The sequence below is a fragment of the Epinephelus lanceolatus genome, chromosome 12, assembly GCF_041903045.1.
Source record: "Epinephelus lanceolatus isolate andai-2023 chromosome 12, ASM4190304v1, whole genome shotgun sequence".
Taxonomy (NCBI): Eukaryota; Metazoa; Chordata; class Actinopteri; order Perciformes; family Serranidae; genus Epinephelus; species Epinephelus lanceolatus.
In genome coordinates, this window is record NC_135745.1 from 27,774,424 (window position 1) to 27,802,100 (window position 27,677).

At 41.7% G+C, this 27,677-nt stretch overlaps 2 protein-coding genes across 2 annotated transcripts in view; one reads left to right on the forward strand and one right to left on the reverse strand.

The window, feature by feature from the left end:
- Nucleotides 1-228: 228 nt before the first annotated feature.
- On the reverse strand, nucleotides 229-9,531 carry selenof (selenoprotein F). The gene is made up of 5 exons (XM_033649487.2): nucleotides 9,432-9,531; nucleotides 7,798-7,965; nucleotides 4,121-4,184; nucleotides 2,228-2,277; nucleotides 229-2,036 (listed from the first exon to the last, which is right to left on the reverse strand). The coding sequence occupies exons 1-5, from the start codon at nucleotides 9,477-9,479 to the stop codon at nucleotides 1,905-1,907; spliced, it is 462 nt and encodes a 153-aa protein (XP_033505378.1). The 5' UTR covers nucleotides 9,480-9,531; the 3' UTR covers nucleotides 229-1,904.
- Nucleotides 9,532-9,908: 377 nt separating this feature from the next.
- Nucleotides 9,909-27,677, forward strand: part of hs2st1a (heparan sulfate 2-O-sulfotransferase 1a) — a 35,155-nt gene continuing 17,386 nt past the window's right edge. The window contains exons 1-2 of the mRNA XM_033651318.2: nucleotides 9,909-10,120; nucleotides 10,287-10,460. Coding sequence (XP_033507209.1) covers nucleotides 10,337-10,460 — 124 coding nt within the window. The 5' untranslated portion in view covers nucleotides 9,909-10,120; nucleotides 10,287-10,336. The remainder of the gene's footprint in view (nucleotides 10,121-10,286; nucleotides 10,461-27,677) is intronic.

The following is a 27,677-nucleotide window of genomic DNA, read 5'->3' on the forward strand; positions in this document are numbered from 1 at the left end:
AAAGAGGAGAGAGGAGATGAGGAGCACAGGTTGCCCACCTGTCCCAGCTCTGAGCTGCAATGCCGTTTCAGACCAGTAGATGTCAACATATTGATGTATGTGGTTTCATATTGGTATGAGCTCAGCCTGAGATCATCTGCAGCACAGCAACAAAGATGATTTCACACACATTGATTTTCCATTAGAACCCCCCCCCCCCCCCAAAAAAAAAAACTATTGACAGAAAAAAACCATCAGAGTTTGTTTATTGTTGCATATTTAAACTGTCACCTCACTCGCTCGAAAACAATCATCCAAAATAAATCCAGTTTCTCCTCAAAGCAGACGATACCGAAACACACAGATTTACATCAGACGTCACATCCCAGCATTGGTTTACTGTGACGTCTTCACTGACGTGTGCTCCGGCAAAGACGTCGCATCTGGAGAGAAACTAGGATTCACTCTTACTACAAACCCCATCAGTCACAATGTTGAGCATTATAAAAAAATAATAATCATACAAGAATATCCGACAGACGAGAGGGGGAACGTAAACTCCCACAGGTAGACAACAAAACAGTTCTTGATGTGCATTATTGTTTTTCAAACCTAATGGATCCACTCTGAGCCACAATTATCTGTAATGTTCATCGTTATATCGGCCGTGCTGCCCGTCTGGGAAATTGATTTTTCAGATACAAAAACAGTCAAATAGTGATTTAACAACCATGTATCAAGGCCAAGTTGTGTACAAATTGGTAAAGAACTAAAAGAGTCGGTCCATCCAAATTATAAAAAAATCATTTTCTCAGCAGACCCCTGTGGTTCGTAGCCGTGCAGATAGTTTTTGTTTAATTGGCTCAAGTTTTTAAAAGATCTTCAAGAGGTCTCTTTGGATTTCTGTCGCAGCCTAAATACAACAGAGGTGTTTTTGCTTGTGGTGCTCAAATGTGATTTACAGCTACCTCTTGTTGCAGTCGTTGCAAATGCAAACCTTTGACAGTGACAACATTTACATGCACACTTATATTCCACTATTATTCTGAATATGGCTTGAATTTGATGCAGGTCATGTGAACACCATATTCTGTTTGGATTTTCTGAATTTAGCATTTTCCGATTAAGACGTGTGGGATATCTTTGGACATGTATACAGTGCGTTCAGAATCTGGGTCTTATTTGTGCTTTTTACCGCAGTTAACGTCACACGGCCTCTTGCCTGTTTACGCTCAGCTCTGCGTTGTCAGGAATACGCTGTACACAAACCAACTTGCCAACAGTTTGCAAGGCTGTGGAGTAGAGATGCACGCCTAAGAGAAAAGCCCACCTTGCTGGTCAGACGGAGAAACGCACCTACTTTTAAACGGTCTGAAAGACATGGATATCAACAGGTTGTCATATACACGCAAAAATCACAATGTCAACCTTAAAGAACGTAGTTGAAGGAATGAGAGAAGCAGGATATGCAGGTTGATCAAGTCCTCCATCAGTGAAAAGCCGTTCCACTTTTCCATTTTTTGACATGATAATTGACATGTTAGGGCATGTTAATCGGAGTATGCACAGCTACGTGTTAACAGGAATACTAGTAGAATATTCATTTTCATTAGCCATGTAAACTGCTTAGTAGGAATATATTGGTTTTTTTTGGAATAAGTGGAAATCCGAAAAGTTTTGTGCATGTAACGTAGTCAGTGTGTTAATCTACAGAGACTAGGACACAGTTGCTGTTGACTTCTTTAAATGTCATGTATCAGTGCTGCGAGTGCCACAAACAAAACTCCATTAACCTGCAGGTGGACGCAGAAATCTCAGGCACATAAAACACAAAGTGTCTGCATGGCGACACACCGCCAGAGGTATCGTAATTTGGGTGAGCAGACCCTTCAACTAAAGACTAAAAACAAAAACATACACGTTGTCTATATCCGGTCTAATTTCTCACTCAGGAACTCCTCCACGCTGTCTGTGTTCCACTTGAGGATGCTGAGTTCTTCAGCGATGTTCCCGTTATCGTCCAAAAGCTTTAGTACAGGATCTGAGCCTCTCACGTACTGCAGTGTGGGAGTGGGAATGAGAGAAAAAGAGGAGGGGTGTTAGGAAGACAGGTTTGCCCTCGGTAAAGATATTCAGAGAAATGTTTGTGAGTCATCTGATTGACATAAGCTGATATTTTTGAAGATTAATGTGTCTAATTATGAGATCAAATCAGCTGTCACGCTGGCACACAGTTCATCGTGCCCACCTTGATCTGAAGACCCTTGAACATCTTCGGCTTTTCGCTCCTGACAAAAGCTGAGGAGATAAAACAGCAGTGAGACAAATGTCTGGTAATGAATCAGTCAATTAGCCTTTCTATTTTCGTACGGAGGTCTGTAATTACTGACAACTGCAAAGCCTCCTGGGAATGCAGTGTTAACAGCAGCCGAGACAGTTGCGAACACAGGACAGCTACAGCTGAAGTAAACAAACGGCAGCCATATGGCGCAGACAGGGCTCCAGACGTCTACCCCCACACTGAGGCGAGCTGCAGTAACTCCATCAACGTAACCTGACTCTGAATTAACCAAATGTTACACTGAGCAGAGATGGGAGGTCCACTCCCAAGACACAAAAGGATAAAAAAACTTCAAAAGCTTGTTTGAAAATCAGCCCTCAGGCATTTTAGACCACCTACTGCAGAAAGTGATTTCAGGCGGATTTATTTCACACATTAACACTGACAATTACACAAAGCACGAGCTCAGCTGCTGGACAGAGCAAAAACAGTGCAATAAATAAGAGTAGGGCTGGACGATATGGCCTATAAATAATATCGTGATATTTTTAGGTCATATCGCGATACACAGTATATCTCTCAATATTTTGAAATCTCATCTAAACTACTGTTGACCACTAAAATTCTAAACTACTAAATAAACTACTGTTATAATTAAGTTATGTAAAAGTACTGTTATAGTAAAGTTAAATAAAGTACTGTTACAATTACCGGTAAGTTAAATAAAGTACTGTTTTAGTAAAGTTTAATGAAATACTGTTGCAATAAAGGTAAATAAAACACTGTCAAAGTAAAGTGAAATACAGTTCAGTTATAATGAAATTAAATAAAGTAAGAGTAGTTATAATAAATTTAAACAAAGTACAGTTCTAAAAAATTAAAATGAGTTTTTGTTATATAGTAGAGTTACGTTAAATTTGAACAAAGTATTGTTTAACAAAGTAAAAAAAAGTTAAGTAAATTAGGCACTGTTTAAATAAAGTTAAATTGCTGTTTTAGTAAAGTTAAATGATGTACTGTTAGTTAAAGTACTAGTAGTTATAATAAATTTAAATAAAGAAAGGTTATAATAAATTAAAATGAGTTATTGTTATATAGTACAGTTACAATAAATTTAAACAAAATCTTGTATATCAAAATATAATAAAATTAAATTAAGTACTGTTATAATTAAGCTAAACAAAGTACTGTAATAATAATGTTAAGTATTGTTATAATAAAGTTAAATGAAGTACAGTTATAATAATGTTAAATAAAACAGTTATAATAAAGTCAATTATTATCATAATGTAATAATTAATCAAAGTGAAACCACTGGGGCTTTAACGTTGAAGCACTCGGCTCGGCTCGGCTCAGCCCAAAGTGTTGATGTTTTTGCTGTGAACTTGAAGCTTCCAGGCAACAGCTAGCTGTTAGCAGAAAGTTAAACCGTTACAGCGGCACTGTTTAACATGAGAATTTATTCACTGGGAGATTGAAACAAATTAACAGCTCTCCAGTTCATATATTGATAATATTTGTAAGTCACACTGGTGCTCCATGGTAGAAAAATCAGCTAAATGGTCGTGGTATGGAGCCCTGCAGATACAAATAAACACACCTCTGCTAAGTACAAGGAGACAGTAGTCTAGATGGAAATGGAGTGTGTGTTACGTATTATATTTGACCATTTCATTTTTCATTTTTCTGAGTCTGACGTCAGTGGCTTAAAAAAAAAAAAAAAGACATGACAATTTAAACTTGATGTTTGCAATATAGTCGTTTCATATATCCCACATGGAGCAAGCCGTGATACATTGAGTAAAACTGATTTATGGCCCTGCCCTATATCAGAGTAAAATGTCGTAGCAGAGAACTCACCTTGGACTTGAGGGAACCTCCCCAATTTTCATCCACACACCTCGAGGATGGCTCCAGCATAGAGCTGTGTGCAGAGAGACACAATGTAAGGCAGTCCATCCACGAGGAGTTTTTTTTCCCCCCACACACATCAATGCCCACACACAGAGACAGAACAAGCTGTGGCCCTGCTGGTGGTAGGACGCGTGGCCTGGAGGAGTAATTTGATTCAGGCAGACTTATTCATAAACGTGTCCAGGCGACTCCTTGGGGGTCATTAAACTGTGAGGCTGTGCATATGGAGCAGGGCTGATGGATGATGGTTTGTGCAGGGCTCACTTGTAATCAAACCTCCAGCACCAATATACAATAAGTTAGAGGAAATTGGAGTGTCACGGCAGTATTTCAAGACCACGCTCTGCTCACCGTTTCAGGGAGGAGAGTGGTAAATGGCCTGGTTGGCTGGTTCACATGGCAAATTAAATTACGCATGCAAAGCTAAGATCCTCTCTTCTTCCTCCCTTCGCCCTGTCTTTCTGTAAACAATCCAGCGCAGCTGAAATTAAATTTCTGCGCTTTTCATTTTACCACACATCGCAGATCAGAGATGAGTCACGACTCTGTTGATAGCAGGAAACTAAGAAACAAATGATAGGCCGCTCTAACTGGACTCACTGGAGCATCTTAGCATTTCAAAATGCTGTCAGCCTCTATCAGGGGCTTCAAAAGCGAAAGCAAGCGTGAAAAATAATACTTTCTCAATTACTCTCCATGTTTTCTCTTTATCTTACTTCTAAGTGCTCGAACAACCCGTCAGGCAGAGACACAATATGCTCACTGTAGCCTAAAAATTAAAATGATGATATTTATACATGATGTCGTATTGTCGAAAAAAGAATTAGCCAACAGACACAACTAAAGGTTAACAAGAAGAAAAATAAACAAGTCCTGGTCAAATATAATCAACATGTTTTGTCATTTTAAAGGGAAATCAATATCAATCAAAAATAGATATTTCCTTCATAACTCCAGTGCTTTTTATCAACCGAATCACCATGCAGAAGGAAGCGTGCATCTACTCATGGACGAGAGGCACATGCTTGAGACAGTATGAGATTTAAACATTAATGGCGTCCTTGTTGACTGAGCTGTTACGTTAGCTAGCTCAGTGGTGCTAGATGAGCTAGGATCCATACCAAAAATGGACATACGGACAAAAGCCAAAAATTACGTGTGCCAAAAATTATTTAACAATAGCTACAATCAGGCTTCTACCTCACCATCTGCGTCGCCAATTTCCCGTCTCCAAAATGTTCGTAAGCATGGGTCAAAGTCTCTCCCATCAAGTCTCTTTTTATAGATCATAACTTATCCGTGGGAAGTGGGGCACGCCTCTTTCGGCCCTGGCTTTGTAGGTACGCAATGTTTATAAATGAGACCCAAAAATATGTATCTTTGATCTAGGTGTGAACTGTGCCTTTAAGTTTGACTAGGATATGCGACATAAAACCAAAGAGAAGACGACAACATTAAAAGATGTCGGTTTGCTCTCCCTTAATTGGGGATTATTCTGGATGATTCGACAGCAAGTTCTTCAAAAAGACCACGTAATTACTCTGTAAGCCTCCCAACTCGTAAAACAACAATTTTGGTGCCAGTCACGATGAAAGGATAAGGCTGGCGATATTATATTTTCTCTTATTGTTGACATGAAAACATCTAAACTAACAATGAGTTGGTCTGTCTCTCAGTACTTTCTGAAATCCCCAGCCTGTGGGCAGGCGGCCCTCAGCACCAAACCAACTGGTTCCTACTAAAGATGCAAATCTGGGGGGGGAAAAAAAAAAAAAAAAAAAAAAAAAAACAGGCCACAAATAAAGAGTTTCATCTTTTAAACAAGGCTAAATAAGCAGGGCACTGTAGCTTAGGACCCATTTAAAGTAATTTGTGGCCAAATTTAGAACTTATTTTTGAGATAAATCATCTTTTTCTTATTCAGACATTGCCTTTATGTGGTCACCTGCAGAGATAGGTTTCAGAAAGGAATATGGTTATTAGAGTGAGTCAGATTAATCTACATTTTGCTGACAGGTAAGTGCAAATCTAAAGTAAAAAGACAGTATTAGGTTCAGTGATAGGTTCAAAGATTTGTAACACCAGAAATGTGGACTTTTACCCCAAAAAGTTTGAATCATTTTGACAAAAAGACATCAAAAGAAATTCAGAATTAAGAATATTTGATGACCTTTAAAGCCTAATATTTTCAAAAGTTTAACTGAAGACATAAAGACACCCTGCAGGAGGAACTAGTGCATTTGTTAGGGACTCTTTTCAGCCACGGAGCTCTTGTGCCAGGCCACACAGGCAATACTTGCAAGTAGGATAAGTTTATTGTCAGTTTCGGACTTTTCACATGATTTATTAACAATAAGAAAAATATAGTGTCGCCAAATCCACCCGGTTAAGCTTGAAAGGCCTGAAATCAAGGCTCCTTGTGTTTTTTCTATCTGTACTAGCCTGAGAGACTCTCAGGAAGATTTTCTTGCTCTACAGAGACATACTGTGTAGTGGCACCCAGGGGAGCTGAGGCGCTGCTATGCACGGGGTGCTCTGCAGAGGAGAACACATTTGAAAATGAGTAACTGAAATGCCCTCCATGCGCAGTGAATCTTACTAATCGACAAGGCTGCGCAATAAGCCATTTCTCAGAGGGTTTAATGACACGGCACTGATGTCAATTGCGAGACTGAAAGAATTCTTAAGGCAGATAATTGTTACTGTCTGAGGAGAAAATGTGCTTAGTGACACTGTCGTTTCTGCCGGTACCCTCAGTGCAGCTGGAGACAGCCGATTGCTCTTCTAAGTGACATTTTCACTCAAATCGTGAGGAGGAAGAGGACTAATCTTTCCTCTAAGTGTCTGTCTGAAACAGAGTTATCATCAAGAGGTGTAATGAGGTGTGCACTACACTTTCCCAAGGTGCTGTTGCTAGGATACCACACACGCTCTAGGGGCTTTGCTTAATCAAAGAAGAATTACATTGTTTTTCCACCATCACTTGACTCAGTGTTTATCCGTCAGAGCCCAGCAGGGACTCCTTTTGAATTTGCTGTAATCACCGGAGCAATGAGCGCACAGTAACACCTCCTCGCTGGTTACTGAGAGGCTGTTACTGCAAAACTTGATATTTCCACCCCATGGGGAGTGTCAGGCTGGGGTTAAGGAGCCTCAACTTTGAAAATCAGAGGGAAACACTGAGACAGACAGCTACTGACAGGGTTTGTGTGTGGCAGCTCAGATCTGATGCACAGCTGCAAACAGTGTCAACAGACCCAGTGACAGGGAGGCTAAAACCAGGCCGTTTTTAGTAGCAGGTCAAAAGCTGGAGGTTGTGATCCTGTCAATAAATGTGACACACTCTGACAAGCAGGTCCTCGAGTGCTACTACTGAGGAGCCCGTCATCTGTGAAGCTCAGTAAAATGCATCATCAACTTTGTCATGACTCAGTCGTACAGCTCAAATGGACAATGAGCACCTTCCATTTGACCATTTTACTGCATGCACACTTGTTAACCTTGTTTCTAGTTACACTTCATTCTCATTGCTGTCTTTGTAACACCCTCCTCGCTGTGACTGACTCCAGACAGGCAATTACTTTCTGTTTGCCTGTTCCCTGGAGCTCTGTTGTTCCCTTTACCTTGCGCGCTTCCATCTGGGCCTCCTGCTGGCAGCACTGCCGGCAATCGGGCTGGAGCTTGGTGAGGCTGAACTCCCCGAGCAGGTCACAGGAGCTGCACAGCAGGTTGCTGGAGAAGCCCAGCTCCCTGCATGCCTCAGATGACAGATCGGCACCGTATGCCGACAGCTGGAAAAAGGAAGAAGGGAGATGACAATCACAATGAGAGGAAAAAAATAAAAGGCAAAGTAAATTGCATGTGCAGATGTGTGAGGATAAAAAAGCATTATGTTACTGATAAAAAAGTCTGAGATTGTCGAATAAAATCCTGAAACAAAGACAGATGAGAACCATGTGACTTGTATGTAATGCTGGGAATAATTCTAAATTGAAGTTAAGCTCAGGACAGCACTCCAATTTGAATTTTTTATAGACACACGGACGTGTAAGGCAAGACACCCTTCTTTCTAGTGTATTTGGGCAATGTCATTGCTTTACTACATAAAGGATTCAGCACCCAGTCTTAAAGGTATAGTTGTGAGTGAGCATGATGTGTCTTATTTTTAATAATTGTAAATAATAAAGACAACTTCAGTGTACTGTAGAACCAATTATTCTTTTTCTGCCTACAGGACATCAGTGCTAAACTGCAATATCATCATCTGTGAGCTACAAAATGTGTACTGAATTAATCATAAGTATAATCCCTTAGTAACAGCTTAAGATTACTTAAGTAATGGGACCGACAGACAAAAAGGACAAAGCATTAATTTGATTTGTGATGAGGACAGGAACTGTAATCAAGAAATGTTTTGCATTTTCATTTTATGATATATGATTTAGAAAAATGATTTATTAAATAAGAAGAAGAGACTCAGTTAACCTGCTGACTGACTTGTCATCCATCATTATAAATAATTTCAGCACAGTTCATTGGTACAAGAGATTTGATTGTCTGGTAGGAATGTGGATAAACAGGCAGGCTAATTAATAAGATGTCCATCCTCTTTGCTGCTTGAAACTAAGAGCAGAACTGTAGTAAAAATGCTCCAGTGTCATTATGAATAAGACAGGACTTTGCTTGTTTTGTCAGATTTTCCTTGACAAACAAAAGACTACCTGACAGACTTTAGAAATCTGCTTTCGCTTTCAGCATTCAGAAAACCAGCGTCCTCTCAGGTTTGATTTCACCATAAAAAGGTCCCCTATTTGGCTTTATCTGTGTGGAAACATCCACTCTCTCCTTGTCAATATGTTTACCTTATAATTTAAGCTTGAAATAAAGTGGCTACAGGCGTTTAGGGCTCATTTTACTGAGCAGGGAACAGATTCTGTCAGGAAAAGGCACATACAGAAAACCGGAAGTCAATTTATAATTGTCTTTTTCTTCCAAAACACACGGTTCGACATACCAATTGGTTAAAAAAATTGTAAAATACAATGAATTAACTGAAAGACAGTGAGGATGCTTCACTTCCCCATCAGGGCTCATAGGTTTTGAGGATAAGCCACGTCATTTTGGAGCTCCGGGCTCAGCAGGATGCGGCTCATAAAACTGAACATGACACCTGACAGCTTCGCCAACCGCTTATATTTACTATATATCACTACTACAAGTGGCGAAAAATGCTAATTCTCATTGTTAATAAACTCACCGTTTGTATAAGCGAGAGAAGCCACAGGAGATACACCTCTCCCGACATTTTAGAGCCTGCTTTGTTAGCAGAAACTACTGTGAGGACCCCTTTATTTACTGGAGGGCTGCCCCGTCGCGCCTGACCGTTAAACTTCATTTCTGAAATTTTTGTTTTTTTTAATTCGTCGGCCCTTACTCACACAACATCGGTAATAGAAGTCAAATTAATATGTCTAAAATTATTTGAGTACTTTATGAGAATTTAATCGTATCGTATGTTTCTTACGTTTAGGTATATTCCGAGGTCGACTCAAAATTTCTTCTTCGCCTCTGATTTTATCGCGGTCCGAAAACAAGTGCGCCATCTTTCGTCCAAGTTCAGGCATTTTGTGAAAATTGTCCAATCCGGTTTGAAGAGACAGAGATTTTCGACGAATAGAAAGCGTTAGCCTTGTGGTGGACTGTTGATACATCCAATGGTCTGAGTGGTAGTAATATACTGTCCGTGGTGCGGTGGTGGACACACACTGGATGGGACAGGACAGCGCTACATGGGGGACGCAGGCGACCGCGGCTGGTACCTCCGCTCCTACACCCCGGAGAGAGCAATTCACACTCTGGAGAAATCTCTAGAGCTTTACGACGCACCGCTATTGGGACATGAGTTGATGAAATAACCCAGCCGAGCATGCACACATCGCATTTGAGGTAACCAGAGGATTTGAACACTGGGAGATATCCACACACACACACACACACACACACACACACACACACACACACACACACACACACACATAGAGGGAGAGAGGGCCATGCTCAGACACTCAGCCGCTTCGTAACCACCGTCGTCGCTCTCTGTGTGTGTTTTCAGTGTCTCCTCCTCTGAGCATGGACTGACCAAATCCCTCTCTGGATGATTTGATGGGGCTGCTCAGAGTCATGATGCCGCCCAAGTTGCAGCTTCTGGCGCTGCTGGCGTTCGCAGTGGCCATGTTCTTCCTGGAGAACCAGATCCAGAAGCTGGAGGAGTCCCGCGGGAAGCTCGGTAAGTTCAAGGGGCTGCAGCCCGATCTCGATCCTATCACAACACCCCGGCTGGGTGTGCAGGCTGGGTGTGAGGCTGGGTGTGAGGTCTCTCATGGGTCACTGTAGATCTGTGCAATTGGGTCAGTGTGTAGAGAGAGCCGCACTTCATCATGTACATGGTTCAGACAATGGCACACAGTCATGCAATCCTTAATTATCTGGGAGCTGATCTACTGAACTTTGCATGCTCAGTGTGAATATTTGCATGATTTTAATCCCTACAAATATTGTTTGCCTTTGATCCTAATGTGTGCAATGCATTGTGAGACTGAGGAGGTGCTGCTAACTTCAGCCTGTTGCCCCTGTGACAGTGAGTGAGTGTGTGTTCGTATACTTCATGCTTCAGAACAGTTGTTTTCCTTATTGTTAAGTCTGACAGTTATTTTCTGGATGCAATGCAATGTCAGAAAATATTTAAAATTGCCTATCAGAGTTTTCTAAAGCCCAAGATGATGTGTTTGTCTTTGCAACCAGCAGCAAATGTTTACATCTGAGAAGCTGGAATTGAAGCATGTTTGTCATTTCTGCTTGAAAACTGTGCAAAATAGTTGCATAGTTGCACAGCTAATTTGGAAATATAGGACATGCAGTACTGGAGCTGGTGATTCTGGAGTCAGACTGAAAGGTGGGATGGTCAGTGATGAACACACAGTGTACTGCAAGGCTCTTAGGACTAACAGGAATCCTCTTTTAGCCTCTTTTAGCTCAAAGCAAGTGTAAGTTATATTCGGCATGCATGGGGACGCCACCACCCTGCTGCAAATCCTCTGCTGCCCCTTTCCCAAGCTCTCTCCACTGATTGAAACGTGGCCGGCGCTGCGTTCAAAATCTCATTGCAAGCTCCCATCAGGGGCTCACTCCCAATAAAGATCTGGGACATTGCAGGATTATCTCTCTGGTGCCTCCACTGTGGGGATTTTTTTTTAAGGAACAGCAGAGCAGTGCAGACAATCCGAGGGTGCAGCCAGAGTACCTCAGGGGTTCAAACACCACCTCTCGTATGGTTTGATGAGAGTGGGAGCCTGGCACCGAAGAGAGGCAGCTAACGTTTTCGCGGCAGACATTTTGACACAGCAAAGCACAGGTGTGATCAATAATGTTAAAAATGACTGCAGTGAATTCCATTTAGGTGAGGCACTTCCAGTGTCCTCGTGTTGTGCATGCTGGTTCATTCAAATTGCTTACAGGGACACTTAATGGGGCAAAGACATGGTTACTTTTATTAGTAACACCTGTGCTATGACAAGTGGGAACGTCTGCTGTGGAAAGGCCTATTACATTTTAACTAGCGCTTGTTTTAAAAAAAGCCCTGCACACCCACACAAGTGTCATTCTGGCAAATGACACCTCTGCTCAGGGTGATGTTGGGTGTATCCATGCTGGGAAATATGAGATCAGCAAGGTCTATATATTTATAAGGGTGATAAAGGTGCAGGAGAGCCGGGGAGCTGCCAGTCGAGCACAATCTGTACAGACCCACACGGTTATGAGAAGAGGTCTAATTAGCCAAATAAGTGAAAACACCTGTGTGTGTGTGAATCATGCCTGTAACTAGTGATTATTGTCATTATTGATCCATATGTTGAGTCTTTGTTAGTCAGAGCTGTCCCAGAGCTGTGGGTGAAGTCTTCAGGTAGCTTTATTTATCCCCGACCAGCTATCTAAAACCCAAACTAAATAGATTAAATTAGAGTTGCAGTTATTAGTTGATTAATCGATAAGTCCATCAACAGAAAATTAACAGGCAACTACTCTGATCAATGATTTAATTAAGTTTATTTTCAACCTAAATGCCCAGTATTTGATCACTCCAATGTTTCAAATGGGAAAATTTGCTGTTTCTTCTTTTATTTATAGTGGTAACCATTGAATAGTAGACTGTCGGTCAAATTAAACATGACATTTGATGACATCACTTAGGCTTTTAGGAAAATTACGATGGTTTGCAGAGCTAACAATTAATTAAGGAAATAATCAGCAGAATGATCTGTAAGGAAAATAATCATTAGTCACAGCCTTGATTAGCCCTTGGTGCCATAAAACAGATATAAATATACAATGTTGATGGTCAAAATCGTTCCATATTACAGGCAAACAACCTGGGGATGGCTAGCTACTGGGGAAGACAAAAAATGCTACCCTCTTCCTGTCTTGATTGCTCAATAGTTAACACACTTCCTTTTTGTTGTAAATCGTGCTATCATTTTGATATCATTTTCTCTGTGGCAGACAGAATTGCGTTGTGAAAATGTTAGGGAACCAGTCTAAATGCTGACGGTGTCATTTTTGTATAGCTGATACATTGTGCAATCAACATTTACTTTATAATGATGAGTTATTATATAAACTTGTGTATTTCCACTTTTATTATCTGTCATTCAATTGGCTAATCTTTTAAGCCTTTTACATTTTTGCTTGATTTAGTTATCAGGTTGGTTAGTTATTCATTTTATGCTGACTGACTAATCCGTTCACAAACAACCTTTCAGCACTAGCTAGGGTCTTTGATAGTTGATGTCATGCTGCTTTTACTGGAATTACATCTGACAGGATTAGTCAATTTATCGATGGGTCATTTGGAGAAAATTCATCTGAAACAATTTAAATAACCAAGTCATGGTTTTAGTCATGAATAAAATCAACAGTTCCCTTGTTCAAGCTTCTCAAATGTGGATATTTGCTGCTCTTCTTTGTCTTCCAAGTTTGTTTTCCTGGGGATTGTAGGTAGGCAAGTAGACAGACTTTGTCAGATGAGTCAAAAATGAGGCTGTGTTGGGAAGTTTCCAGACCAGGCTGCGAATAAAACAGTCAAAGGAATGCTTCACCCTGCAAATGACCATTTGTGTACACCCTGTGCAGCCCAGGAGAAGAGAAAGTTCTAGGATGGAGTGCTAGATTTAAAGATTTCATCTAGCTGTAGCGTCCTCGAGCAAAACGCAAAATCTTTATCAATTCAGAGATCCAGTGATGCATCTCTGGAGCTGAGCTTGACCTCTGGCCTCCCTGTGGATATGAACAAGATTTTAGTTTAATGTTTTTTTTTTTTTTGTTTTGTTTGTTTGTTTTTTTGTCATTTTATTTTTCGGTGGTGCAGTGGTTAGCATTGTTGCCTTACAGCAAGAGGGTTCCTGGTTCGAACCCAGGGTGAGGGAGCCCTTCTGTGCAGAGTTTGCATGTTCTCCCTGTGTCAGCGTGGGTTTTCTCTGGGTACTCCGGCTTCCTCCCACAGTCTGGTGACTCTAAATTGACCGTAGGTGTCAATGTGAGTGTGAATGTAGTCTGGTGACCTGTCCAGGGTGTACCTCGCCTCTCGCCCATTGGCAGCTGGGATAGGTTCCACCCCCCCGTGACCACCAACAGGATAAGCGGTTACGGAAAATGAATTAATGAATGAATTTCCAGTACTTCACCCACAACATGACAATTTTTATATGAATTACTCACCCCTTGTTATGTTGAATTAGGCAAGAAAACGTTGTTTTTCGGTGAACAAAAAATTCTTGATGATTTGAAGTAAAGGGGCCATGTTAAACAACAGCAAAACTATAACAAAATGTCCATTTACAGGCACAACTTATTTATCCAGTCGTATCCTCAGTACTTCCCAAACGTGAATTTTTGCTAAGACATTAGTGTTTAAAACACTTCTGCATAACAGTCTCACTCCCAGATGAGTAGTGCACCTGTGCTATTTTGTGGAAAAGTGTTTTAAATAGTAAAGATGTTATGAAAATGCATGTGTTTGGGAAGTACTTAGCATACGACTGGATAAATGAGATTTGAATTATACAGCAAGAGTTGTTTGAGAGTTTGTAAACGGATGTGTTGATATAGTTTTGCTGTTGTTAAATGCGATCCCCTATGACTTAGTCAAGAATTTTCTCCATTTTGGATTCTTCGCTCACAGCAGAGGCATGCGAGAAAAACAAACTCTTTCTTTCAATGTAACACAGGGTGAGTAATTGATATACAAATAAGCCATTTGGCAGGTGAAGTACTCCTTTAACAATCACTTAAGTAGATAAAGTATCCCAGCTGAGTTTTCACATGTTGGAACAATCAGGAGTGCTGGTGGTATGGATGGCTATATCGGCCTGTGACATGGTTTACTGCTGCTGTTAAGGGCTATACTTTACACCCAGTGAAAATCCAAACTCTCCCAGGCTGCACGCACACAGAGAAATACACACACTCTCCCGATGCTGAAACAGAACCTGAGAGGCCTTTCCCCCAACTGCCCACTGCCACGAGAATCTGCTGACTCGGCAAAAAGTGCTCTGATGGATGACTGGACTGAGCAGACGTCTGTATACTGGAGCTCTGAATTATGTGCTGCATAGCCAAATAGTTGTGACTGAGGCTTTCAGAGGCACGATGCTGACAGACAGCCGCAGGGCCGGTCACATTACCAGGTACGCCTGCTGCAGGTCCGTCTGTGCAACAATTAAAACCAGGCTAACGACCACAACAAGGACAGGTGGTGTCCACACCCAAATCACACCTCCTCAAATGACTTTTGCGTAATAAAAACACAAGAACCTCTACATGTCACCTTCCTGCATCATGTTTTCACATGTTCACAATTAACTTCGTGCAGGTAGAAATGACCAGCGCCCTCTCCTCGCAGCGTGGGATCCTATTGCCTGACACACAGGTTGAATCATTTCCCCCATTAGACATCTCCCGCAGGGTAGACAAGCTGTGATTTGCTTCCAAGCTAATCGTCGTCCCAAGGTTTCCCTGAGAAGTCTCCTGCATTACAATCATGCCGTGATGCAGCTGTGTGTCCTGCTGTGGGCCTAATCCATTATCCTGACGGTGTTTCTCTCCGGCTGCTCACCAGCAATGCTGCCGGCTGGGTCAACAGTAACGCAGACTTACTGAGCAGGCATGGATGGATGGAAATAATAAAGTTTCTTTAATAAAGAGCCACGCGCAGGGATTCAGGGCTGCTTCCCCTGTCAGGGATGCCATTAAGTCCCTCTCAGTTCAGGCAATTTCATATGCTCACCTTGGAGAATTTCACAGTATTATTCTGAAGTCTGAGACGGACATTTCAGCGTTATGTTTCATTGATGTCAAACAGGAGACAAGTGCCTGAATTTGACTCAGCTGTGATTAAATCTTCTCCAGCTGTGGAAAATTTGATCAGTCAGTGTGCACTTTATAAACAGCACCTTGAAGGCCCTAACCAGAAGATAACCGGGTTCTTAAAAACACTTGAAAAGAATTGTCACATCAAAGTAAAAGCATGAAAATGTCCTTGTTAATAATTTGCATTTGCCAAAAAAGTAAATGTCTTAATGCAGGGGATCATGTGGCAGCCCAGTCGCCAGAATAAAAGGTTGGCTTTGTATGTTTCTGCAAACCATATATAGCTATGCTACATTTGTATGTTTCATATGCATCATATCAACATTTTTAAAGTAAAATAGTTCAACTTATATGTGTATAAGCTCAGTTTCTCATCAGGAGGAGGAAATGGTGAATTGCATTAGACCTTGGGGTATTTTTAACAACACATTGGGACATTTACAGCTGTGTTTTTTGGGACCAAACCAGGTGGGGGTTTTGTTTTTTGTTTTTTTTTTTTTTGTTAGGGAACAGCTTGCCATTTTTTATAGAACAGCTAGAGAGATATAGGAAAGGGGGGTTAAAGAATGGGGATGACACGCAGCAAAGAATTCGAATCTAGGCCGCTGATAAGGACTCAGTATATATGGGGTGCACACTCCACCTGGTGAGCTAGAGGTTAGGGACATTTCCAGCTGTGTTTGCTAATATAAAACAAGGTATTTTTAACAAGACAACAGGACATTTCCAGCCATATGTTTAGTGACAGAATTAGGTATTTTTAATGAGATGCTGGGACATTTCCAGCCATATTTTTAGTGACAGAATTAGGTATTTGTAGCAAGACACCAGGACATTTCCATCCATATCTTTGGTGACAGAATTAGGTTTTTTTAATGAGATGTTGGGACATTTGCAGCCATGTTTTTAGTGTCAAAACCGGGTGTTTTTTACAAGACGTTGGGACACTTCCAGCTGTGTTTTTGGTGACAAAATTGGGTATTTTTAATGAGATATTGGGACGTTTTGAGATGTGTTTTTTGCAGACAAATTGGGTATTTTTAGTGAGATATTTGGACATTTCCAGCCATGTTTTGTGGCGACAAAATTGGTTATTTTTAATAAAATATTGGGACATTACCAGCCGTGTTTCTGGTGACAAAATTGGGTATTTTTATTGAGATATTGGGACATTTCCAACTCTGTTTGTAGTGACAAAATCGGGTGCTTTTAATGAGATGTCGGGACATTTCCAGCCCTGTTTGTGGCAACAAAATTGGGTATTTTTAATGAGATGCTGGGACATTTGCAGCTGTGTTTTTTGTGACCAAACCGGGTATTTTAAGCCAAAATATGATGTTTTCCTAACCCTGTTCAAGTGGTTTTGTGCCTAAACCTGACCCCATGTTCACCACAGAGTTGTCACAACATAAAATTGTCTGTCATAAAATTTGTCTGTACAAATTAATTCACCACTGATCGATTTTTAACTGCAAAACTGACACTTGTGATGAAGTCAAACTCAGGGCTGTAAGATGAAAGATAATATCTCTTCACAACAAGTTCAGTAAAGCCAATAATATAAAACCAGTGTGGCATATTGTGGGTAATATTTTGATAACAGCGCCATGAATTTCAGCAGGGGTTTTGAAACAACATTTTTTTTAATGACTCCCGTGTTTTCTGGCTGAAAGCATGTTCATTACGCAGTTGAGTGCATCATTATTTGTGTAACATCTGTCTCTGCTACCTGCTTTTATAGATTCAAGCCATGCTGAACTTATTTCCTCAGGGAGAATATTCATAAACACGAAGGAAACCTCAGTTTTCATTCTAGGAATCCCAGCTTTTTGGCAGCATGTCTGCCCCTTTTTGATGCTTAAAAATCAGTTGAAAATAAAATTTGTAGCCGTAGGTGGCAGGTTAATTCAAGAGGGCATCTATGGTATGTTGAGAGCAGCCTAAATAGAAGCGTTGTGTATAAAACTGTCACCTCATGGCCCTTGTAACTGACGCAAACCACCTCTTCACCTCTGTGCCCTGCAGGCCATGTGAGGGCTCTGTGTCACCCAACGGGAGAGATATTTAGAGACTTTTTGTCCCCCCTCAGCATCATCGCCTTTTTATCTGCTGGCTGTTATTCAGCCTGATTAAAGGAATTCAATTTCCATCTGTTGCGTGGTGATATTTAGTTCCAGACACAAGCGGCTCTGTGATGAGCTCTGAGAGAGAAGAGAGATGCTGTTGAATGCAGAAGAAGGAAGGAGATGCATGCCTTCATTGTCAAAGTGTTTGCAAAGCTGACGCAAGACTTTTAAGCATTCATTTGTCACCGCAGCCCATCGCTCCCAGCCTGGGGTTTGAATTTGACTTTTGATTGTCATGCCAGGCACTCGCAGCCTCCAGCCCACCCTCACACTCCGCCACCACAGGACCTGGGGATCTGGTCAGGAATTTGCTCTTGAAAGGACGCTGGTCAGGCATCACTGGTCTGTCCTCATGCACACGCTGCATAGACTTTGATTGGATGACTTTATACCTCCGAGCTGCCCTGCTGCTGCCCAGACCCCGCTGCTGCGCATCATTCATCCTGTCACCGATAAGACCTCGAGCTGCTGTTTGAAATTTTACTTTATTGATGATCCAAGCATCTACCTGACTCCTTTCACTCCTACACATTCGTCAAGTGTGTGTCAACTGTGACTCACTCAAAGGGCCACAACACCAAACGGTGGCTTCCTTTTTGAAGCTAATTGGTGCGGTCGGTAGCACTTAACGAGAGCCCCGTGTCTTCTCTCCAGCTGCAGGTGCAAACCTCAAGCTCCTAAATTTGTAACCTTCTACATGTCTTCCTCCTGTTGTTCTCTTATCCTTCCTGTGGACACGGCACTCAGATTCCCTTTGAACTCTTCCTGACACCCCACATCTCTGTTTTTAGCTTCCCTGAGGGTTATAAAGGGCGCATGAGTCATTTGCTTTCACTCTGCACGTCGGCATCTGCTACCATGAGCAGCCGGTAGCGTCTATCGCCTGGACCTGCCTGCTCAGTCACTCTCTGAAACATGCCATTTGAGTGGCTAATGGAGGGGAGCCCACAGCGGAGACGGGCGTAGGTGTCAGGGATGGATCTGCTGTGGGAGGAAGGGAGGCTGAGTGCTAATGGTCATACTGGGCTCTTGCTGTATTGTTAGAAGCAGGCTTTGATTGGGGCCGAGGATTTATGGCCCCTGGCGCGCACTTTGTCTGACAGGGAATGTGTTCCCTGCAAAGTGGCGCGCGCGGCAGCAACCCGGAGCCAGCACGGCGCTCGCTGCTGTAGCAGGATGACAGACAGGCTAAACGGGGCGTTATGGACGGTTTCACACCCTGGATGTAATTGGAGGCCGTTCTAGAAGAACACCCCGCTCCAACACCCACCCATCACTCCCCTCAGCTGGCCTCTCACCAATTCCCTCCCCGCCCACCACTCAACCTCTTCACACAGACACACTTTCTCCTCCTCACAGTCCCGTCCGTCTTCATTTCTCCCTGTGTCACTGTTGGGCAGAGGTGTCAGTTCACTCAACTCAAAGAAATGGCTTTCAAATATCATGTGGCACCACAGCCCTCAGGCCAGAGTAGATTGACTGAACTCGAGGGGGCAAGTGGAGCTCTGACTGATGGCTGATGAGTTATTATTTAGTTGTAATAAATCAGATGCAGGTCAGCAAACAGTCCTGCAGAGATGCTCAGAGTGAACATCGATCCTGAGTGCTGTGCTGGTGTGACTTTTACTTCAGAAATAATCTGTTTTTCATTCACCGCACTCTATTTTAATGATGATAAAAGCTACAAGATAAAATTTAGGCTCCCTTAGGCTCACACCTTGCCATACCTAGTGAAAGCCTGTGGGATTTTTGGACAGATAACAGGTGGTTATCTGTGGTTGTAAACACATGACAGCAAGTGTCAGTTTCCTCTCTGCTGCAGATTGTTTCAGCTCCTCTTCTGACAGGAGAAATGGCGAACGCCTAATAAACCTCTCACATGGTAATAACTTATAATGACAGTACTCTCATACAGCTCCTCCTGGATCAATAGTTGTAAACAACTTCTTTATTTGCGTGCTGAGTCGCCTTTGTGATATTCAAATCCCCCTTGTGTTTTACTAACCCCATTGGATGAACGCCTGAAAGGAGAATATCCGCCGCTGGCTTCGGAAACAAGGTGCTATCAAAGGAGGAGGAAGTATGGAGGGTGGAAGGAGGGGGGGTGGGGGGGGTGGGGAATGAAAGAGATGATTTAATTTTCATTGCGACACAGAAATATTTAAAGCCCTAGCTTGTGAAAATCATAAGCCCCGACACAAAAAAAGGGAGGAACGAAGAAAGCACGCCTGCAGCATTTTTACAACCAATTTCATCAGAGCACGGAGGGATAAAGGAGGAAGGAAGGTGGTCGAGCAGCGCTGCCCTTCTTCTTCCTCAGCCCCTGGTTCAACTTTGCTCCTGTTAGTTTTAGAGTTGGTTTAAAGCTGCCTTTATCTTGTTTTCCTGTTACACCAGGCGTCCTCAGAGACCAATATGGTGCTACTACACCGCTTCCCCTCCCCGCCAGACTTCTTCAGCTCTTTTCTACCTGTCTGCTCCTCCCCTTCTCTCTTTCCTTCCATTGTCTCCATCTTTTTCTTGTCTCTTTGCATGTGTCTCTCCTCGCTGTGCTGAATGGTGTGGGGAGCATTGCCAAACAGCCTGAAATTCAACTTGAAGTTCATTAGACAGAATACAAATAAGAGCACGGCAAACAGCTGTGTTGTGTGTGTGAACAAGACCTTATTAATGGAATATCTGGGTCACTGAATATTCAGCTCGTTCACTTCGACCGTCCCCTGCTGAGTGAGGATCAGTAGATTTATGTGTGTCTACATCTCTGTCTCTTTCTCTGTGGTGTTCATATTTTTTCTTTCAGTAATGCTGCACGCAAGGTTGATTGATTAACCACTTTTTTATTAGACTAGTGTCTGTATCCATCCTGCCCTGTCTCTCACTAATATTAACGGCGTGCCAGTCCCATACACTGGATTAGTATTGCTGCAGATTCTGACCTTATTAAACAGATTGAGCTTCAGTCAGACAAGATTTATTGAACAATAAATACTGTCTCTTTGTTGGTCTTGTTAAAAAATGTAAATAGAGTTTTATAAACCCTCTAGAACAACATAATTAAAATTTGCACAAGCATCAAGATAATGTTTCTGTATTAATGTCTTTTCTCATTAGGTTTGCAACAAACAATTATTTTCATCATTGATTAGTCCACCAATTACTTTGGGGATGAATCCATTAATCTTTTACCCCATTAAATGTTAGAAAATAGTGAAAATACCTTCCATAGTTTGCAAGAGCCCATGGTAATGTCTTTTCAATTTAAAGTGATTGAGTGCTATATTTTTTCATACATTTATATCAACCTAATGAAACTGGTCTGTGATATAATTTTATATAACAAAGATTATTATTGTAGAAACTGACAACTTTTCCTCCTAACATTTTCAAGTGATATTAATGTTGGTGCCACTGTCACAAACACAACCAGGTTGCTTTCCATTTTCCTCAGAGCCTAGCATCTGCCAACAACACAGAACACACTGCATTTTTTTTCCATGGTTACTTCAGTTGTTCCGTCGTCCGCCATTTCCGTTACTGGGGATATGAACTACACAACACTTGCATTGATATTTTCTGGTAACTGGGGATGGCTACCAATAGCTACCAAGGAAAACAAGAATACTATCTTCTTCCTGTTTGGTTGTGCAATGGTTGACGCATTTCCTTTGTGCCACAAATCGAGTCCTAATTTCCGTGTCAGTGGCACACAGAATTGCATGGTGAAAGTGAGGCTTACAGGGAATCAGTGTAAATGCCAATGGTGTCATTATTTTTTAGTCATTACATTGTGCAATCAACATATACTTCAAAACTTGTCCATCTCCATTTCAGTATTGTAATATAATCACTAAATATCTGTGGTAATCTCAGCAACACTTCACTTTGATTGATATTGTAGCATTTTGTTAAATTGATGAAAGTGCACATTTTTGCCAAGCGGCATCCTCCGGAGCTGAAAAATTAAGTCAACATGGATGTGGCAAAAAACTGCAGTTCACTGAATTCCCACTTGAGGCTGGCTCCAGAAGCCAGTCAGTCCCAATAAACCTCCATGTTAAAGTGCCCCAACCTTACAGCAGAAATAAGCATGTTTACAGCCTGGTACAAAATACAGTTTTGGTCTCTAAAGCTAATTTCCCCCTTCATGACCACTGTACAGGGAGTGAATTTTTATATAACTCACCCATTTACATTATAAGGCTTAAAGTTACGCATAATTAAGGCTGTCTGCCGATACTGTCCTTGGTTTCTCAGTCAGATCCACCCCTCGCTCCCCAAATATGGTCACTTCTGGCTCCAAAAAACCAAGATGGTGATGGCTGAAATGCCGAACTGGCTTCAAAATCGGAGTCCGCAAACCATTGGGTGACGTCATGGTAGCTACGTCCATTATTTTTACAGTCTGACTCCACTCATAATTTGGAATATAAATTAATGATTATTTTTCAAAGAAGAAAATAAATCTCTACCAATTACAGGTAGGGCCATCTTCATGTGGCGGTCTTTATACCAAAACCCTCCACCTTTTGTTACCCACAATGCAACTAGTAGACCGGCAACAGTTAGTTCAGAGATTCAGGTGTGTTATGCTAGTAGTTGCTAATGTAGCTTTGAGCTGCTAGCCTCAAGCAGAGATGAGGAGTGGGCTCAGACAAACATCTGATGGGCTCACTTCTTTCTAACTCCACCAACTGATTTTTTTTTTTGTAGTTAGTTGTAGTTGTCAAACCAAAGCGGACGCTGACTCATGTGACATTTCTTCTTCATCACAAAACTTTTTACATAGACAGTGGCAGGGCTCACCACTTATGACTGAGCATGGCTGCCATTTTTAGTCACCTTAGATTAGAAGATACTATGCAGTGAGGCTTGTGACATACGAGAATGTTTTAAAAGCTTTATGACATTAATTAACCAAAATTTGTTGTAGTTTGTGTTTCATTTAATACAGAAGTTTAATCCTAATTGTTATCAGTTAACGTATTTCTGCAATTCCTGCTATAGAAAATATTTTGTGTAGCCCCCATTGATCTGTAGGATGTGCTACTTTGAACTTGTGAACTTGATGTGTCACTTATCTAGATGTATGTTTGCAGTTTTATTTTCCATCCAACTCAAAGATGCTGGGATATCTCTCCCAAGACTTAAAAAATTTCATTTTTGTTTTTCGTTCTGGCTCATCGGGTTCTTTGTCATTTGAATCAATTTGCACATCAGTTTGTGATATTGACGGGTGAGTCGAACTTTTTACCCCACAGTTAACTTAATTAGCTTCGCCATTATCTCTAAAACAGATGCCTGCCTACGCGCAAGTAAATGCACCGCACACATCAGCATCGTCTGGTTTGTGCAGACGTAAACAACAATATTTAGGTATCACCAATGTAACAAATATTAAGTTAATTTATTTTAAGGTGGAAGTCCTCTTTTAATATTGCCGTGAAAACATCATATAAAACTTTTTTTTAATCATTTGGAGCTTTCCCCATCTGAGTCCAGTGCTCAGACAGTAAAAGAGGTGTTAGTGAGTGAATAAATCTAACTGAAACAAAAAGATTTTGAAAAGTGAAGGTGATCATTTTAGCACCACTTGAAGATGTAATGTGTATTTAGAGCCACGTGTGACTGCACAAACAGCTGAATGATCCAAATCACTTCCACAGTGTCATCGGATTCATTTCAGCATCAGTATCTAGAGAGTAAAAGTGGGGCCTGCTCATCCTGCCACAGCAATGCACTGATGGCGAACACTGTGCAACATCCTCACTGGATAGATGGCCTGCAGACGCTAAATATAATGAGATGAAATAAGAGAAGCAGTGAACTAAGAGATGAAAGACGCACAGATAAGCCTGCAGAGATGCGGTGATAACAAGTTGAACTGGTGTCGTTGCAGAGATGTTCTGTATAACGCTGTAGCACGTTTCTGTGTGGGACGGATCCTCTGCGGTGTTCACCTGTCCCTCCCACTCGTCATTAAAACTATGAATAGCTGTCGTCTGCTCTGTCTTAATAGAGTATGGAGTTCTCCCCGGACTCCCATACATGCATTATTAATTATCTGTTGCAGGGCCGAGAGACGAAGAGGGAAAGAGAACATCAGATATCTGGGTTGTTGCTTGCAACCAGATCTGCGCTGTTATGCAAACATTGTTTGTTGTTATATTAGGATATGAGGGCTCTGAGCAAAACAGAGTTGTGTTTCATTGTGAATCTATATGCATACAGCTGCTTTAATTTGGGCAAGTTTCTCTCACTTGACGCTCTCACAGATTTGACTGCGGCGTTTGTGAGGCTGTGAACATTTAGCGGTGACGGGGACATTCCTGCTGCGGTTTCTTTTCCCCGAACAAATGCATTTGATGGCACTTCTCTTGACAAGAGTTGCCCAGATATTTTCTCCTTCCTTTGAAGCGCAAGTGCCTCTGAAAATGTTGGCTAATTCCCACTGCTTAGTCATTGACAATCTGTGCCAAGATGAGATCTGTTCCAATCAATCGCGCCCCCCCAACCCCCCCTCCCCCACCACAACCTGTCAGACCCGCCTTTACTTAACAAGGCAGGGGAATGATGGGATCTGCCATCTGTGTAAATTGCTCCATAATCTCATCTGACTGGCTGTTTCTGATGAAGCAGACAGAACGTGGCCCCCTTTACTCTCTCTGTTTTCCCAGACATTATTGGCTCACCTGTCAGACAGCACTACCGGCTTCGATCGCACACACAAGACATATTAGGGGAGAAAAGTGGCAGGTTGAACCATGACGATTATCATCTCCATCTATTCTGAATTGTTATCATTAGTGTAGGGACATGGCCTGCATTTAGACTAGAAATTATAAATGGGCCACATGTGGCTGGATCTTATTTAGTGTACCCTTGAGTTTAGTCGAAACAGCTTGTTTTTCATCTGTAGTTCATGAACTTCACAGAGCAAAAAAAATACCCCATCTTGCACTTTTAGCTTGGGCTGCACCATGTGCACAAAAAAGGTTCTCTTACACCTAGAACATTTTTAAGCTTGTGATTGTGATGTGGATAATATTTAGATTAATGGCGCAGATCTACTTTTAGCAGTGTTGTAGTCAAGACTACCTAAACTGAGACCAAATCATGACCAAGGCCAGTGTGAGTCCCACACCACATGACACACTTACAATGAAGTTGGAACATGCAAACCTTAGGCCCTCCTCAAATTGATTTTAAAGATCCACATTTCTATAAAAACAACCACAGAAAACAACTGAAGATTGACCTCTTTTAGTTGCCATAGGGATGTCCACAGGTGGTTATCCCCTGAGAATATTTTTGAGCAGTAACATGTTTAGGTCTGAAGGTTCATTTTGCTGTTCTGAAGTTTACTGCGCTGTGCACCAACTGGATCTGATGGGAGCTAGCTAGCTTTGTCGTTAATGTGGCAATTACTGCTTGTAAGGCTGTTAACACTGTTATCTCTGCTAGCACCGTTGGCATTGTCAGCACTGTTCGTCATGCTAACATAGTTAACAATGCTAAAGGGGATTTGCTGCTCAAAGTAATGCTGCTTATTCACTAGAGCTAACTGGGGAGAGACTGGAGGGTGGCTGCCGAGTTTCTGCACCAGTGGTAATTGGCCAAATAAGCGGCACCACCAGTTAGCTCCTAGCTGACCCAGGTGGTGCGCGGTGCAGAGCAACCAAGGCTAGCAAATCAGTGAAGACCAAAGGGTGGTCAGTGGGTGCTGTTTCCACATGTTAACATGACTAACTGCCTGTCAGCAAAGTCAGCAGAAAATAAAAGGCAAAACATTTACATCACGAAACATTAAAATGGATAGCGCTTTGAAATGTGGCACTAAAGCTCACTGAGTCAATGGGCCTCTTGTATTTCTCGTCATTTTGCATTTTTTTCCCTTAAAATAATTAATAGGCGTCTACCATCGAAAGGAAAATTAATCGAAACTGACACCCCTAATTGCCGAATATACAGTGCAAGTGTGTGTATATTATTGTTCCATCAGAAATACTTTGATAAAATAATCATAAAGGCATTACAGAGGTGAATTGTATGTATGAATTTTCCTTTGTTTTCTATGAGCAAAGAAACGCTAACTCTAAGAAGCTGAAATCAACTAAACCATCTTTATTTGACAATTTAGTGACATCCCCACAGCTGTGGTCTTGACCAGTCTTGCAATAAAATCCTGAGTCTTATTTATATGCAACCGCGACAAGGCTGAGTAGAATGAAACTTATAGAGTCAGTGGGGTCCAAAGAAGGTCATTTCTGAAGTTTCTAGTGTTAACATCCTCCTCCTCTGTGACACTCAATGGAGTAATTATGGTCTCAAGACCCATACCCCAAACCACTTAACCACTTTAAACTGTCTGCACAGTGCTGTCTGTCAGCGTCGACAAGGCCGAGTTCTGTCTCCTCTCTGTGTGAGGAATGCTTTGTCGGCGATCTCTGACAAAAACACTCTTGTTTTTAACATGCTACTTCGTCAGGGAGGGAAAAAGCCATTTCCAGGCTTTTCAGGATAAACGACCGTTATGTGGATTGTTTGTGCTGAGTTGAACTCCCGGGCCCTGCAGCAGCAGCATCTCTCCGGAGGCTGGAGTGCTTCCATCATGCACCTCCCATTGTAGGTGGAAATCCGGCTCATGACCTTAGCAGCACACTGCCCGCCCCCACCTCCCACCGTATTTTCCTCACCTTTCCTGCTCTCCGCTGTGCCCTCTAGTAAAAGCAGAACTACCGTGAAAGTCATAACAATGAAAAACTCTTCAGCCTGTATTTATGGAGCCTCACAAAGCAGTGGTGCCAAGTCCGGGACAGGAAATATCACATCACTGTGAAACTTGTTATTTACGAGAAACTGCAATGTAGCCAGACATTTTATTCCACTACTTCACCTCGCCGGGTGCATCTGTTGATTTGAATTTCAATAGTGGAGCCTTTCAGTTGCTTATATTGCTGTCTGACTTTAATACATTGTTCAGCAGCGTTTCCAGCATTCCCAATCAGGCTTTCCTCTTTTTTATGATAAACCTAAAGGACAACAAGTCCCCAGATCTTCCTACAGACAAGACAGCTCTGTATGTTTCTGTGCTTTGCTGTTTGTCAGTGAGTGCCAGTCATTCAGGGGCCCTAAATATCCCAGCTTCCCTGGAATTGGTGATTTGATTCTAGCACATTTGTTAGGTAAATTTGCTAAAGCTGCAACTAATGACTTTTTTCATTACTGAATAATAAATCAGTCTTTTTATTTTGAGACTAAGACATAATTGTCAAAAAGTAATTAAAATAGGCATAACATTTCTCACATTTGAGAAGTGTGAACCAGCAAATATAACCCTTTGTTTGATTAAACAGCTTGAGCAGTTATTGATATGAATATTTTTAAACTTTAATTTTGAGACCGTTGTCTTGTATTGAATTGTAAGGGAATATTTTCACCTGGTCTTTTTGGGTTCCTGTGTCAAAACCAGGTTTTAAGATTTTTATTGTGTCTAAATTGGGGAAATATTGTGGCTTTGGGATCCGATAGACCAGATTGGTACAGACACTGACCTTATTTAATGGACTAGGTATCAACTGAACATGACCAGTCCACATTGAATACAGGTTTTTTAACAGTAACATCCATTTAGGCCAATGACTCAGTTTTTAGTGCCACAGTAAATTGGTACAACAGTTTTAAATGTGGGAAAAGAGATGCGCACCACGTCATGTGACGAGGAACAACCAATCACAGCCGACAGATATCTTTCCCTTCTTCCATAAATATCACTCTGATAAATATGGAGAAGTTGACCATTTTGTTGCAGGGTTACCCTGATAAATATGGAGAAGTTGACCATTTTGTTGCAGGGTTACCCGGAGCTTCACATTTGTCCCATGTACAATATTTTTGGCCTAATACACACTTACAAAACAACGCTTCAAATCAGCTCTGCACTCTGGATTTCTGCTAAG